This window comes from Lichenostomus cassidix, chromosome Z (genome assembly GCF_008360975.1).
Source record: "Lichenostomus cassidix isolate B80296 chromosome Z, HeHo_3.0, whole genome shotgun sequence".
In the NCBI taxonomy this organism is placed as follows: domain Eukaryota; kingdom Metazoa; phylum Chordata; class Aves; order Passeriformes; family Meliphagidae; genus Lichenostomus; species Lichenostomus cassidix.
Window position 1 is genome coordinate 31,511,117 of NC_139511.1, and position 17,048 is coordinate 31,528,164.

General features: G+C 42.5%; 1 protein-coding gene across 2 annotated transcripts in view; it reads right to left on the minus strand.

The window, feature by feature from the left end:
- PSD3 (pleckstrin and Sec7 domain containing 3) overlaps nt 1-17,048 on the minus strand; it is a 115,573-nt gene that overhangs the window by 26,966 nt on the left and 71,559 nt on the right. For both annotated transcript variants that reach the window (XM_085042283.1, XM_085042282.1), the window contains 3 exons: nt 12,143-12,186; nt 2,701-2,894; nt 171-241 (listed from right to left, as the gene is read on the minus strand). In XM_085042283.1, the coding sequence (XP_084898409.1) occupies nt 171-241; nt 2,701-2,894; nt 12,143-12,186 (309 nt within the window). The remainder of the gene's footprint in view (nt 1-170; nt 242-2,700; nt 2,895-12,142; nt 12,187-17,048) is intronic.

A 17,048-nucleotide genomic window follows, 5' to 3' on the forward strand; every position in this document is an offset into this window, starting at 1 on the left:
ATGAAAGGATTAATGCTTGAATGTGTGTGCTAACAGGGTGGGGGGTAGTGAGATCAGCCTCACTGTGCATTAGAGGGAAAGGAGCCTGGAGGTGCGCTGAGAGAGAGGAAAGGATGCATGCTGCTTTATCCCTCTTTAATTAGTTTTCAAAGGACAGAGATTTCTCCTACCTTCTGCAAGTACAGGACTGTTCCCTTCAGCACAGCATAAAAGGTTTTCCAGCCTCGTTTTCCCCGGGGAGCTGGAAAGAAAACAAATGAAAACCCATTTAACTCAGATCCACTTTTACACTTTGTCTAGGCTACAGGAGAGCTACATTGGTCCTGTGTTAAACCTCCTTCGTACTATCTTCTTCAAAGGACACTGCAAGTTAGCACAGTGCCTTCATGTACCTGCTGTGAGAGAGAGTAATACAACAACCCTGACGACAGCCCTGGACTAGATCAGAAAGGAACAGCAGCAGTGCAGAAAGCAGGCCACAGAGATCCTGTCTTTGTGCTCTTGCAGATCAGCAGACACTGCCCCTATGCAGCTAGGTCTGAGCTCTGCACCATGGCACTTTTCAGAAAGAAACACTCCTTCTATGTGCCACAGTAGGCTGGCAGGCACTGCTCAGGACCCGTGGGATACTACTCAGATTGCAGTGTCTCTCAAGAGCATCCTTCCTCTTTACTGCAGCTGCACACCCAAGCTGGCATTGAGAAAGGAGAAGGGTGCCAAACAAAATCCGTTTAAAAAAACCCAACCACACAAGAAAGCTAAAGTCAGTTAGAGGTTGAAGAGTATAACAGAGACAACATATATAGCCCATAAAATCGTGGAGACAAGCAGCAGAGGGGAAAAAAGTAAATTCGGCATGAGCGCTAAAGGATCCAGTTTGAAATTCAGCTGCAATAGAGGGAGAGAATTAGGCACAGGCTGTACGGTCACAGTGCCAGAGACCAGAAGCCTGCATCGAAGCCCTCTCCCCACCAAGCACACACAGTTGACCACTATCCATATATGTGTATCACTGACTATATACTGAAATTAATAACCTGTGCACAACTAAAGCATGACCCTCAGAAAGGCATCCTATTCTTATCTGAAGACAAAAAGTAAAGATGAAGGGGTTACAAGTCCCTTGTCCCAGAAGTTAATCATTCTCATCTCACATAACAGGCCTTATTTCTAACTGGCATTTGTTCAGTTCACCTTCCAGGCATTTGCCCCTGTGCATCCTTCTCCTCTAAGTGCCTAAGTGCTTTAGCCCTCAGAACCAGGTTCCTGAGAAAATACATCCAAGCATTCTAGCACATCACTTTATTAGAAATTCCACACATGCTAATGTCTGGCCTGCAAAAACTCCGTTAAGAAATAAAATATGAAAAGGTCTAACTAACAAAAAACCAAACCAAACAAACCTCGAAACAAACTAACAAACAAAAAGTTTATTTGTGCCTGGAAAGCCAGATTGCAACTCTTTTGAGAGCTGCATGACAATAAGACAGACTTTTAAATAATATGGGAACTTCTGAAAATATAACCCTAATTACAATACCCATAAAAGAGTTATCCCCAAAATGCTGGTGTCCAGTGTGCTGAAAAATGAGCAACTCTGGTACTTTTAATTAAAGAAATAATTTAATAAAGGCAAGTAGATACAATTACTTATTAAGGTTGAATAAGAAGATGTTAATAAAGATGAATCTATTTAGAGCATCCAGTCATCACAAAGAATGAGGTCAGTTTGATTTTGACACCTCTGTCTGGATTCAGTTGTCCAGCTGTCAGCTTCCATCTTGAAAACACTGACCTCCAATTGTACCTTCTAAAATAGACTAGCAAAACGTGAACACCAGAGAGCTCAGCCCAGCTAGCAGAGACTGGCAGTTACTGGAAACTCCTCATGAAGCCAGGCTTTGGGATTTAGCCCAACAGTGTGAACCACGAGTAGGCAATCATCAACAGTGACTGGGGAAACTGCAGATGCTCTGACTAACCTCAACTTTTTCCAAGATCTATAGACAACAAACGAAGATAACCAAACACAAAACACACACTGCATCAGAGGCCCTCAATAATTAGCACATCACAAACAGAAGTAGGACAAGAAGGGAAGAAGATAATTAAAGTAAGTAAGGGATGCAGCAGGATTATTACAGAAAAGGGGCAGGGAGGAACTGCATGGTAAAAAGCTGGATGGTGCCAAAAGCTGCTGCTCTTCATTGGATATGTGACCCACAGCTGGGAAGGTAGGGAAGGGAACAGTTACAGCATCTTCCAAACGGAGGTATAGAACAGACTTTCTTTAAAGACAGACCCAGCAGGAGGGGAGATCTGGAACAATCTGGTGTCACATAAGGAAAAGGAGAATTATCAAATTACTGCAGAACAGCTACTGTAATTCACTCAAAATTGTTTTCTATTCTGTAAACCACTATATTAATTTTCTTTCAGCACAAAAACTTCATATTACTTTGCTGTATCACATTAGTTCTTATGCTCATGCATTAGAGCTGCTGCAAATAGGACTGAGCATTGTAAATTCTGGCCTAACAGCGAGAGTGTGATAACCCAATTGCTGTGTTGCCTGTTATTGCTGCTATTTCCCCTAATGAAGCAGCACTATTCGCCTTGAAAAGTACACAGGCTCATTGGTAAGTGGCATTGTGAAGACATAATAAGAAAATAACACATTAGGATTGAAAAATTACTCACTTTTCTTTCCATCCATATCTGCATGGATTTTCCGAGCCAGAAACCCAGTTTTATACACAGCAGCATTGGCGTCGTGAGGAATGTCCAGGAATGGGTTGTTGGAGTTGCCAATTCGACTGACAGCCTTTGTTTGGCTCCCATTATCCTTTTCATCTGTACCATCTGAGTGAGATTTTTTTTTCTCTTCTTCATCCCTAAAAAGCAGTGAAAATCATGCATGAATGATGGACGGCCCAGCAAAGTTTCATTTCAGCAATTTTTGAACACTCCTTGTCAAAACATAGCCCTCTCTTTACATGAAGCCATATTTAGGGAGAAACTTGGAGATATACCAAAATATAGACATATAGCAAAGCTTCAGTTCACCTACTTCACCAGCACAGGACACAGATTTTCAATAAAGCCCAAGTTTCCATTACTATTGCAAAAGATAAGACTTCAAGAGTGTCCTGTGTCCTCCAACTTCACATATTTTTAATTCCACATATTTGAAAAATATGGGAAATATTTGCCTGATGGGTTCCCCTGAAATATTCCAATTTCTAATTTCCCCTTGGAAAATTCCCCAATTTCTTCATAAGTTCACATGCAGATGAAAAGAATTAGAACAATACAGATCACTGTGGCTTACACCTTAACTTAGCATATGAAACACAGACTCTACCTCTTTTTCTTTATTTTCCTCGACAGACTAGCATAAGAGTAGTAATTTAAAAATAAAAATTACACTAGGTGAATTATGTTCTTTATTTTGGAAACAAAATGGTGCTCAAAATGTTACTAATTAGGGCAATGTATTCAACATAGCTCTTGGGCACAACAATGTAAGTCACAAGCATTGCCTGACTAATAAATGCCTTTTTGCTTGTCACAGGCAAAGACTAAAAAGGACTAGGCAACCTAGAAAATAAAGGGTGTCCATCACAAGAGGAGGACAATGGTTTTTAGAGAATAGGCCACTGAATCTGTGTGGGTGATGTATCTGGAGGAATCACAGCTAGTGTCAGATTACAGAGCAGCCCTTCATCCTTTGAAGTCCACATACATTCCCCTCCAGGTGACTAGGAAAGCTGTGTCAGGTAGGATGAAGGCTGTCATTGGAACGACGTGGTAGCAACATTTCTCCTGAGACCAGCATCTCATTTAGAAAAAAAAAAAATATCATTTGAGAATAATGATGGCTCATATTGCCAGCCACTGAGGATGGATCTCAAGTTGCTGCATATCACTGGACCCACATGATTGGCAGAGAGAGCAAGCTCAGGCAGACCTTCCAATCACATGTATTTGTCCAAAAGCATGTATTAGGTGAGGATTAAGAAGGCATATGTAAATCGAGAAGCTTCTTTAGGGATACACAGCTACCATGGCTGCTTACAGGAATGGCCATTCAAAAAATTGTCCTCCAAGAACTGCAGCCTAGAGCAAAATCTATGTTTTTAACTCAGCTCTGCAGAAAAGGAGGCTCATTACCACTCTTTACAGCTACCTGAAAGGAGGTTGTAGCCAGGTGGGGGTTGGCCTCTTTTCCCTGGAAGCAGTGACAGGATGAGAGGACATGGCCTCAAGCTGTGCTAGGGGAGGTTCAGGCTGGACATCAGGAGGAATTTCTTCACTGAAGAGTGGTTAAGCATTGGAACAAACTGCCCAAGGAGTCATCATGCCTGTAAGTGTTCAAGAAACAACTGGATATGGCACTTAGTGCCATGATCTAGTTGACAAGGTGATGCTCAGTCAGAGGTTCCACTTGATGAACTTGGAGGTCTTTTCCAAACTAGATGATTCTAAACAAAATGATTCTATGATTCTGTGAAAGGGTCTTCTGAGGAATAACTTAGTCTAAGGAAATAAAAGGATAATACATGGGTTTGACAAGATGGAAACCAAATTCAGAAACACGGGGGCTGTATTAGTGAACTCCGTACTACCAGGGAATGCTCCTAAGCATTTGACTTTGATCACCTCATAATAATTACAGAGATACAGTCAAGGAGGTGCACCATATATTCATGATGTTGTCTTGCAAGGTCTCCTAGTTAGGAGGAACAAAACTTTTACTCAAAGACCAGATTCTTGCAAGGAAGAACAGTCCTTCCATCTTTCAGCCTATTGATGTGTGCTTTCCCACTCCAGCACAGTAAGTTCTAAAAAAACTTTTTATTAGTCAAAGCAATGAGGACTTCTTCAAGCATGCTTTGGTTGAAACCCTCTCCCAGTTGAAAAAGTGTAGGCATTTCTGACAATTGTCAGAATTTTGTTTGTCCCCACCCTTTATGTCTTTACTACACTCATTAGTTGCTGTTAAGTCTGAACCACTATGTTACATGTTTCTCAGATATACATCCATTCCTGAAACAAATTCTCTCAACACAAGTCTAAGGCATGTACTCCAGAATAAAATCTCTCAAAGGGCATAAGCATTCAGGCTGATTTGTCACACAGAAGTGCCTTGTGAATTCTGGGATTTCAGACAAGGACACAGCAGATTACTCCTTGTCAGCAGAGACCAACTGCAGCAAAAGGCTTAACATTTTTATGGAATAAGCGATCTCCTTTTGAGCTGTAGGAGTGAATTATTGTATATTGATTAACTGTCCTGTGGGAATATACCAGGGCCTTTAACCAAGGATCCACAGGGGTGTGATGAGCAATCCTGGGGGATCCTGCACACCACTGAATGCTGAGGGCAGTGCTCCTGAACTGAGCATCTCTAGGGCAGCTATTAAAACAGGAATTCCTCAAAAGGCATGGTGGACAAGGACAAAACAGCATCTGCTGTCATGACTGCTGGTAGCATTGAAAAAACCTTTAACTGGTCTTTTGTTCTATCATGAAAATGGGACATCTTTGAGACTCAGAAGCTTCAGGCATTTCTGAGAGCTGAGTGCTCTGACAATATATGCAGGAGGGCAAGATGCATGTCAGTCTGAAAGAGGCAGTAAAGGGAGCCAGAGAAGCAAGAAGGACTCATTACAAACAAGAAGTGAATGAAAACCAGGGTATCTGCGTGTGGTGGTTTTGCTTAGCCCAGAACATCAGCAAGGTATCTTTAACATCTAAGAGAAATTTCAACCCTTCAAAAGCTGTTTTAGTAGGCCTGAACAAGTGTCTGAGGGGTAGGGAGTGGCACAAAGATGGCTTCTGTGTTTTCTGTGTGAAGGTTCTGGAAGTTTTTCATCAAGTCCAGTAGAGCCAATCTCTGATGGCTCTAAGAGTGATGAACACACTGCTGGCTAAGTGTGGGCCAATTAGAGGTGCTAGTTATGCCTCTGTGAAAGCATATTTAAGAAAAAATCAAAACAAAGTTGTCATGCACATCTTTTTAGCTAGAGGAGGAGGAGGAGCTAAAAATATGTGAAGGGAGAACAGCATGGAGACACCAAGGTCAGTGGAGAAGGTGGGGGAGAAGATGCTTCAGGCACCAGAGCTGAAAACCCTCTGCTAGCTGTGGTGAAGACCATGGAGGGGCAGGAGGTCCCCCTGCAGCCTGTGGAGTCCACAGGGGTGCAGAGATCCACCCACACCCCATGGGGAGCTGCCCACGCCAGAGGAGCAGGTGGATGCCTGGAAGAAGCTGTAATCCAGTGGGAGACTCGTATAAAGAGTTAAAGCTGCAAAGGCCTTGCAAGAGAGAGAAAGGCCTTGCTCCTGGGATGGAAGCAGCCTGGCCTTGGCTCGGGAGAGTCTGCACTTTATGGACAAGAGCACTCACGTTGCAGCAGAATTCGGGGGAGATGTTGCTCGTGAGATTAGACTCACGCCAAAGAAGTTCCCAGAGGACTGTCTCTCATGGGAGGGACCCCATGGCTAAGTAGAGGACCCCTCTCCCTGATGGACTGACCAAAGAAAAAACCCCTTACCATGCCCCCTGCCCGTGTTGTTGGTTAGGAAAGGGGTGGGGGTAAATAGAGAAACTGTCTTAAGGGGGGGCATGAGCACCAAAACTGTCTTGAGAGAGAGAGAGATGAGCAGAGAAACAGTATTTGTTGTAGAAGACTTGTAGTGATGAATAGAGTTATGGACTAAGAAAATACCCCATACTCTGCCCCCTTACCTGAGCTGTTGGTTGGAAGGAGGGAGGGGGGTGAGTAGAAAATGGATTCTTAAGAGGGAGGATGGTGAGTGAACAAATGCTGTCTGAAAAGATTATTTTTTTACCTCTCATTTATCCTCTGACTCTGTTAGGTAATTAAATCACTTTGCAACTTTAAGTTTTGAGACTGTTTGTCCTTTTTCTGTGCATCCCCTTATCGGTGTCCTATCTTGACTCATAAATCCAGTGTGTGTTTAACAGGTTTTTTTTTTCCCCTTCTTTCCCCTTTCCTGCATGTCTGTGGCAGAAGAGAGCAGGGGTGCCTGACATTTAGTCAGGGTCAAATCCCAGCACAGGGATTAATTTGCTGAAATACTCCATGGTGCTTCAGTGGTCAAACATAAGAAGAAAGCAAGATAATTTGGAGGAATATCAAAGTAGCAAAAAAGTTCAGGTGATAGCCTTTCCTTGGGTATCTTCCAAAGCTGGCTGAATAGATAGGTCCTGGATACTGTTTATCAGGGATTTAAAAATTTGAGCTTACTCCTAACAAGCCTTTAGGGTACTTTTGAAAGGAAAGAACTGCAGAAAATTCAGTGGGCATAAACCTGAAAACTGATCTTTGTTTGAAATCCTGAACTGTGGGGAATGTGACTACTTTCTCATCCTCAGATGACTCTCACAAATCATCCATGTGCTGTAACATCCCCAGCATGAAGGCCTCCAGCAATGTGGAGTAAGAGTCAGTGGGCAGGGGGTCTCTGTGCGGGCACATTCAGAGTCATGGATGCAGTGTGCCACAGGCATAGCTCAGGTCCTTTTAAAGGGCAGGGCCACTGCCTCTCCTTTCCATTTCATACAAGAAGTAGCACAATCCTTGTGCCTTTGGGAGAAAAAAAAAAACCCACAATGGTTCCAAAACATATTTCAATATGCAAAACATTATCATGAGGGTTCAGTTAGGCTTGAAGAAGTATCAAGAGATTTTCTGTTCCTGATCATTCCTTGCTCTGGGTCTGGAAGCAATTCTTCTGGTGATCCCCCCTGAAAGGGTTGATAGCTGCAAAACCTCTTTTAAGTCCCACTTTCCATCCACAGGAAATGGGACCTACAGTGTCTCTGCTCTGCAGAGTGCTGGTGACAGGAAAAGGTTACCATCTGTAGAGTTCCTCCAAGACTCTGCTTATGGCACATGTTTGCAAGGCTTTCCAAAACAGGGAGCTTCAGCTCCACTTCCCTAAGCCTGTCTTCTTTGGAAAAAGACCTGCACACAGAGGAGTAACCAGCCCTCTGGCAGCCCATGAGAACCAGCACACCAAAGTCAGAATCTGCTTGCGCTATCATTTGCAGTCACAGCATTGAAACAGCAATATTTTCCTTCCCAAACACATGAAGACAGACAACTAGAAAGAGTTTGCCTCTTGTTCTTAAACACACAGATGTGAAAAACATAAAAATCCAGATGTTGCCATTTTGGTGAATAAACACATTTTTTGCATCTCCCAAAAAGACCCTATACAAGGAAGTCCTATTTTTATCTTCTGTGAGAAAAGTACCATCCAGTTCTCTTAGTAACAAAATTATTTCTGTTCACCTTATGGTATGATTTGAGGCTCTGTCATGAAAAATTTTGAAGACACCAATCTGGAATGATGTGGTCAAGCAGCTTCATTTTTAAAAGTCTGGTTTGTCTCTGCACTTGCCCAAATAGCAAACTTCTATGACATAGCAGAAGGTTACATTCATCCATTTAAATTGAAATTGAATTTTCAAAAAATAAACTGCAATTGAAAAAAAGACTCAGGTTTGTAATATGCATCTGTGGAATTAACAGGATCTGTATTACGAAATTCACTTGAGAAATGTTTTCGCATCTTTTCCAGTGGGAGGAGGAAAGAAAGTAGACCCAGGCTGATAACCACCTGACCCTGCTCTAAAACCAATCAAGAAGGTGCAAACAGGAAATATCCCAGAACTTGGGAGACAAAAAAGTTAATTATAATAGGGAGAGATTTCTCAGTTTGACCTAGAAAAAGGTGAGCTTCAGCACAGATGTCTTTATAACTACCCTGATCTCAGCATCACAGTTTGATTTGGCAGCATCTCTTTCCCACCATCACGGTCTCAATGACCTGTTTTGCTGTGGCTGGAAGGAGATAATTTTTCAGGGTAGTCCAGAAAAACAAGAAAAGAATATACCATGTGCATGTAAACTTCTCTGGAAAGAATACTGTATTATTGACTAGTTAAAAACTAAGTGATTCTCCTGCAAACTACACTGCTCTGCTGAGAGGAGGCTTTTGGGACACAATTGTCTCAAATGCAGCAGTTTGGCTTTAGCAATTTTATAAGCAGTGCTTTGGGAGTTCATATATTAACTCTGGATCACCTATTTTAAGATGATTTTATTATTCCTATTACTTTCAACAGGAAACAGACATAGTATTACAACGAAGGGAAAACAATAATGGTCACCACATTTCCATGTTGACATCATGCAAATAAAACATATTTAGCTCTGGCACCACCCTAATCAAATGGACTTTTCTTTTTCAGCTTAAAGCTGACAATGATCAGTGTGAAAGCCAAAGAACAAGAAACACTTAAAAACTTGAGATATAGTATTAGAGACAACGGGACTGAAAGGATAGTAGGAGGTCAGCCAATCCATCTCTATCTCCGTGGCTGGATCCACTCTTCCTAACCCATTCCAGACAGAATAACCAGTTCACAAAAACCTCCAATGAAAACACTTCTGTAGTTTATACAAGAAAATCTGTGCTCTGGTTTAAAAGGGTTATTGCTAGAAAACTTTTTAAAGGTTGATTCCAAACTTCTCTTGTTTCAAATTTAAGCCCATCCACAATGGATGTGAAGAATAGCTTTAGGGTGTGCAGTGTGGAGTAGAAGCGTGCTTCCAGGATCCCACATTCATCAGGTCAGGGTAAATTCCAGGTTAGATCTCTTTATTTTGCAGATTAAGGTATGTGATTCACTTTAAACTTTGTGGAGAACTTGAACCAGGCACTACTGTGGAAGAAGAGCTGTAATGCAATTCTCTCTTCAGAGCTGTACTCATGCTTTCCTCTTCTAAAAGGATAAATGAATACACCTACTGAAAGTCTCTGGAGCACATCTGCTGATTAAGGTGTCACTTCTCATGATTACAAAATTGAAGTCAATGGTAGCCTTTTCTTTGCGTAGGCTTTGGACCAGACTGTAATTCTACTGGAAATGTACAGCAAACTGTTTAGGATGATAACACACCTAGCTCACAGCTAGTAAGATAAGGACTGGATAGCAGTCTTTCCCCATTACCCTCTCCTGCCTGTGCACTTATTGATAGACATTAATCCACAAAATAATGTAGTTCCAGAGCAGCTCTTACACCTTGGCTTAGCTCATGAGTGTCTTTAATCCTCAAAGGATTTCTGGCTGGAGGAAAGGCACTCCTTCAACATGCCAGCATTGCAGGAGAGCTTACACTGAGGTTTGCAGTCCTATCTTCACCTTCACCTTACCTCCCAGTTCTTAACCTGCCAAATGCACCAGGAAAGCAAAGGAATCATCTCTGGAAGGGAGAGAGGATCTTCCTCGGTCCCACCAGAGCAAAACAGACCATGTCTCCTTCCCATTCAGCTTTCTCTGCAGATTGCAACAGTAGAGCAAGAGAGTTATGCACCTCCTCCCTCTCTAGCTCAGGCAGCCTCAGGGCTCCTTGGGGTTATTACTTTACACCAGCCACAAATCTCTGCAAAAACAAAGAGAAACATCTTCACCCTCCCTCTTCCAGCCAGTACTGCCAGCTTGAAAGGTACTGACTATGACCCAAATGAGCTTTGTTTTGCATGGAAAGTAATTGTAACATTAGTCTTAGCTACATGTCAGTCTCAGTTTGGAACAGACAGTTGGCACCTTTGAGCATTCTCCTGTAAGAAGGTAGCTTTATATCCACCCAAAGTCTTATTTAAGAAAGAGTCTGAATTATCCCTCTTTCAGCCTGCTCAGAATTTTCCCCCAAACAAAGGACATGAACTAGACTATGTAAATGCCAAAGCAGTTACCACCTATGCAGGAGCAAGCTATCTCATAAATCACCTTGACTGAGGTTCTTGGGAGTAGAGCCAGTCATGAGCCAGTTCCCACCTGGAGGCTGCCCAAGTGTATTAGACACGGTATGGTCTCTTGGCAAGAGCTGGAGGAAAATTCTGACATCAAGAAAGTCACATAATGGATTCTGCTGGTTCTAAAGTACCTGTGACAGTGTTTGGCAAACAGCTTTGGTGTGACATGTAAGATTCACACAGTGTGTTCCAGGTCCAAGACACAGTCTGTGAAAATGTCTCCCACCACGACTTTTAATGTTTATCAGAGATGGCACTTCTCAATGATTCCCCTTAGTAGCACACCTTCTTTACTACTCTAACAACACCTAACACATTTCTGAACTGGGACAACAATCCCACCTGGAACCAGCAGCCCTTGTAAGTGAGGCTGCTTACCTGACAAGAAATTTGTTTGCAGATCATGAACTTAATGAAGACCAGAAGCCACTGGGCCTGCAAGACCTATGGCAGTTCCTAGGACATCTAGCACAAGAGGTACAGAAGCATGCATTCCAGACATACATTGTTCCTAGAAAGGTGAGGTTTCAGGTATGTAAAGACATGCAGGGAAATATCTTTGTATAGTCAAAATACATTAAAGACATTATTCTTCTATTTTATATAAAAATCCACAGTTCTGCAAGTGGCAAAATCTAAAGGACACCCTTCTACTCTTTGTCAGCATAACAAATGAAACCTAACCACAGAGAAATGTCAATTTAACACAATCAGAAATTGAAGCTTTTTCTTGTCCGCAGCATTTCCATAGTTAGGAAGTGTTAACCTGTCGAAAGCAACTAAGGATTGGAGAGGGGGGATATCAGAGTTTGTCCAATTTATCATCTTTCACATTAGGCTGTTGTCAAGTTATCCATAGTTAATCAGGAGACAAACCAAGACAATAAACCAACAGTAGGAAACCCAATCCAAGACGTGTGTTTCTATTCAGTGGTTCTGACACAATGAACAGAAAGATAAAGGGAGAAGTCAACTTCTGTTTTATTTATGCAGTCATAGAACAACAGAGGATTTAATTTCTCTCTTTTCAGGCTGAAGTTTCCTACTAAATGAAATGTCCTCTTTCCTTACAAATGCAGTTGGCTCCTATCATTAACTCCCCTTGCTGGAGAAACAGATGAGGCTGTATTGCCAGGTCATTCATTAGCAAAAAAGCAAACCCATTATGTACACTGGCTATCTTCTGCAGGCTTTGGAGCCCACACCGATGGTGACATAGGAGGAATAAACATATTACTACACAGGTACTATTTTTAAACTCCTAATTTCTACACAGTATACTTACACTGCCCATTCCAGCTTCTCATTCTTGATTGAATTGTAGAGGGCCTGCAAAGGAAGAGAAATGAGATGGAATTAGTTTGACCGCTCCTACACATACATTAATATGATGAGGAAAGATATCCAACTAATGTCAGCAATCAAGCTGTCTCTGATCGAGAAAGTGTCATATCTGCTAATGGCAATGTAAGAATCTTCAGCAGAAATTTCACCTGAGGGAAAAATACTGAATGCAGGTTTTGAGATTACAGGCATTTTCTCAAGCAAGTTTTGGGTTTGTGGTTTGTGCCTTTTTAAGGTCACAGAATAATGGAATAACCATGTGAGACACCTTAAAGACACCGAGTTCCAACACCTCTGCCATGGACAGAAGCACCTTTCACTGGGGCAGGTTGCTCAGAGCCCCATCCAACCTGGCCTTGAACACTTCAAGGGATGGGCATCCCTAACTTCTCTGGGCAATCTGGTCCAGTGCCACATCACACTCACAGTAAAGAATTTCTTCCTAACATATAGTCTAAACCTATTCTCTTTCAGTTTGAAGCTATTGCCCCTGGTCCTTTCACAACATGCACTTGCTAAAAACTACTTGTAAGCTGCCTTAAGGTACTGGAAGGCTGCAATTAGGTCATCCTTAAGCCTTCTCTTTTTCAGGCTGAACAATCCAAATTCTCTCAGCCTGTCTTCATAGGAAATGTGGTCCATCCACCTAATCATCTTGGTGTCCCCCTACTCTGGACTCACTCCAAGAGGTCACTAGCCTTCCTGTGCTGGAACCCCAGAGCTGGATGCAGTGTTCCAGGTGGGTCTCACCAGAGCAGAGCAGAGCAGAGTGGTAGAATACCCTCCCTTGCCCTGCTTTGGATGCAGCCCAGCCACACGGTTTTGAATGTAGCCCAGCATACAACTGGCTTTCTGGGCTGTGAGTGCACATGGCCAGGTCATATCCAGCCTCTCCTCTCTCAGCATCCCCAAGCCCTTCTGGGCAGGGCTGCTCTCGATCCCTTCATCTCCCAGCCTGGATTGAACCCAGGGATCGCTCTGACCCAGGTGCAGCACCTTGCACTTGGTCATGTTAAACCTCATGAGATTGCCGTGGACACACTTCTTGAGCTTTTCCAGGTCCCTCTGGATGGCATCCCATCCTTCAGCTTGGTGACATCTGCATATTTGCTGAGGGTGCACTCAATCCCTTTGTCTGTGTCATTAATGAAGATATTAAATAACACTGGTCCCTATATTGACCCCTGAGGTACACCACTTGTCACTGATATCCATCAGGACACTGAGCCATTGACCACTATCCTCTGGATGTGATCATCCAACCAATTTTTCATCCACTTAACAGTTCACCAGTCAAATCCACTGCTCTCCAATTTAGAGATATGGATGTTGGGGTGAACTATGTCAAAGGCTTTACAGAAGTCCAGATAAATGACATCTGTAACCCTCCCCTTGTTCTCTGATGGAGTCACTCCATCATTCAAGGCCACTGGGCTGGTTAGGCAGGACTTGCCTTCGGTGAAGCTGCGCTGGCTGTCTAGAATCACCTCCTTGTCCTCCATGTGCCTTAGCACAGCTTCCAAGAGAATCTGTTCCATTAAATTCTCAGGCAGAGAGGTGAGGCTTATGTTGGTAGTTCTCAGCATCCTTCTTTGTACCCTTTTAAAAGACAGGGACAACGTTTCCCATCTTCCAGCCACCTGGGACTTCACCAACCCAAGGATGAATTAATGAGTGCCATGACTTTACAAGTACCATGGCGAGTGGCTTGGCAACTGCATCAGCCAATTCCCTCGGGACTCGGGGTTCATCTCATAGGATCCCACAGACTTGGGTACATTCCAGCTCCTTCGGTGGTCATGAACCTGAACTTTACTTACAGTTTACAAAAGCTACAAGACTATGGCCTTGAAATTCAAGGTTCAGTTTAATTCCTGACATTTTTATCAGTGACTTCAATGGGGCCAAGATTTCACCACATGGGCTTACCAGTGAAAATTTGCCAGAATAGCTATCAGATACCTGAATGCTTTCCCAGTCACACACCTAAACATCAACATGTTCAGCTTCTAAGTGCAAAACAAAAAATGAAAGTTAACCAAGTCCTGTGCTTGAAGATTTTGGACTGCTGCTCACTAACACTATTCCTCTTTCAATTCATAGGAAAGGTGCTAGTAGGTTTGACACCAAAGGTAACAGTTCTGTTGTGGATACAAGCCTGCAAAGAAAAGGGTCTGAAGACTGACTTAAGCCTGGGTGAGTGTCAGACAGGTGGGATGGATTTATTTTTTTTTGAGAGCAAGTACATCCATCTGTTGGGTAAGTATGTCTCATTTCATCCCTTCAGTAGCTAATGTATACAATGGTTAAACCTCTGGTATTACTACAAGCTAATGGAGTTCTTCAAACAGGTCACTTGACTCAAGTGAAGTATTTTGGTATGGAATGTCCCCGATTCTCACACGTATAATCCACATTTGTAATTCACCTTATATACATAGCTAGATTTACTCCCTCTGGCACATAACTCCTACACAGCCTCAAAATATGTTAATGTGTAGAAGAACTGTTGATGCACGTGATTAGCAAAAAGTAGCACATCAAGTATGAACAAGCCTGAAAATCACCTACTATAATAGCTATGACATGCTTAACAGAAACAGTAACATTTAGATAGCCTTAATGCTGACCTAAACCAAAAATAATTTGGAAACCGAAGAGCTGAAATTAGTCTTGTGCATATGCCACAGCTGAATTCACATGAGCAATACCATGAGCATATCCCACTCTTCATCCTGTCATCCACTGGCTCCTTTCTGAATCTGGAAGTCTTATTTGAAGATCCTTAATATTCGGCTCTGTGGAAATCTGGCTTAACTGAACCACAATCAACCAGGCCAAACATATTAGTCCAACTCACCTCATGCTGATGCTACACAGGCAGCAACTTTTAGTCACAGTGTTACAGAAAAGTACATTTCTCAGAGCAATACAACAGATATGAACACCAGGAATAATCATGTGTCATCCTACTTACATTGAGCTAGCAAAGAGAGGTCCTCACCACTAACTGGACTTCACTGCCCCATTCACAACAATATGATTAAATATTTCCAAGTCTGGAATTTTCACTATTTCTATATAACCTATTTTCTCTGAAGTTGTACAAGGAGCTCTGAACCAAAGGCAACCAGCTAAAGGTGGAGGGAAGGGTATTTCTGGCAATTCTTAGGCGCTTACCCAATTTTCAGGTGAAAGCTATCAAGAAATTTTAAGACCACTCTGCAAAAAGAAAGCATAAAAAAGAGGTAGCATTTCTCCTATCAGTTCAGCAGAATTAGACACAACTCCATTATTCTACACAAAGCAGTGCTGATAATGGTTCCTGGGGTCACTGAGCACTTCTTATTAGAAGCCACTAGGTTTCTAATGATTTGGCCAAAGTCCCCATCTTATTCCTTGACTTGTACTTTTCTTCCTGCTATGACTAAAGTATTCTCTAACATTTTGAGCCAGAAAATTACTTCCAAAAACAAAGCAAAGAGGCTGCATTCTTTCCCATATTCTCTAACATTTTGAGCCAGAAAATTACTTCCAAATACAAAGCAAAGAGGCTGCATTCTTTCCCCAGTTGCCTCCCCATTTTGTCAGAAATAGTATTTTTTTCTTCATCTGGCTGAATGAGTTATTGAAACAGCAAAAACCTGGCTTGGGGAAACATGTTTGTTGCTCTCTGGCCCAAATGCCTACAAGATTGGGTCAAAACCTCTGAAAATTAACACCTGCCCTGTGCAGGTTTTTATAAGTTTTCACTGCTAAGCACATCTCTAGAGATCACTGCAGCCAAAGAGCAGAACACACAAAAGCAGCAGTCCAGATTGGTGCAGGCACGACAAATGCCCCAGGCTTTTGCCTTGTGAAAAGAGAGATATGTTTGTCCCAATCTTTACTAATGGGTCATCTTCCTTCTTTAGGGAGTAACAGACACCAAGCCAGTCATATGGCACACATCTGACCAAGGACACGGTGTCCCCCAAAGAGCATCAAACAGAGCCTGTCAGAAAGTCTCTGGTACTTACAAAACAGAAAGAAAACTGTAGAGAGTATCCACAGCCTGGGCAGCTGTATATATGGCCATGCTCCATGTGTCTACGGGCATGAGTTCTCATGCCTGTCCCCCAACCTACCTCTCTGGCAGAGACTGCTGACAGGCTGCACATTTGCTGCTGGACTCACCAGCCTTTCAGAGCTGCTTTATGTCCCTTCTCCAAAACAATTTACACTTTAAAATTTTCCTGATGTCTACTGGGCTCTCATATGTTCCAGAGAAGTAAAATGTTCTCCTGTCATGTTTTGCAATCAGTAGCATACGTGTACAGCACTGCACCTGCTGATTTATTTCATGGCTGTTCCCCAAGGCCCTGATTCAGACAGCAGGTCTTTTCAACAGACATTTCTCCAGAGTATGACTAAATCAAACAAACTTAGAGACAAGCACTTAAATGCTTCACTAAATTGCAACAAAGCTCATCAGAGATTATGGCATGGTCATGACTTTCATTGTACTCAGCTAGCTGCAAGGAGAGGTTTTATTAACTCGTATTTTCTCTCTGGGAAATGAAAAAAAAAAAGAAAAAAGCTCTCATTTGAAGCACTCTTACATATTGGCAACAATCACTACTTCCTACCTGCTAACCTGGGAAGTGTTTGGCAAATTTGCTATGTAAGCCAGAAAACAGGAGGCTGGACCACAGCAGTGAATGATAGAATGAATGTTGCATGGGTCTCATCTTCCAAGCTGGACCAATACCACTCAGAAAGGGGAAACACTTTCCATCGCTTTTGTTACCCAATGCTACTGTAGGCAGGATCCAAATCCCCAGATATCAACCACTTAGCAGTGTCTG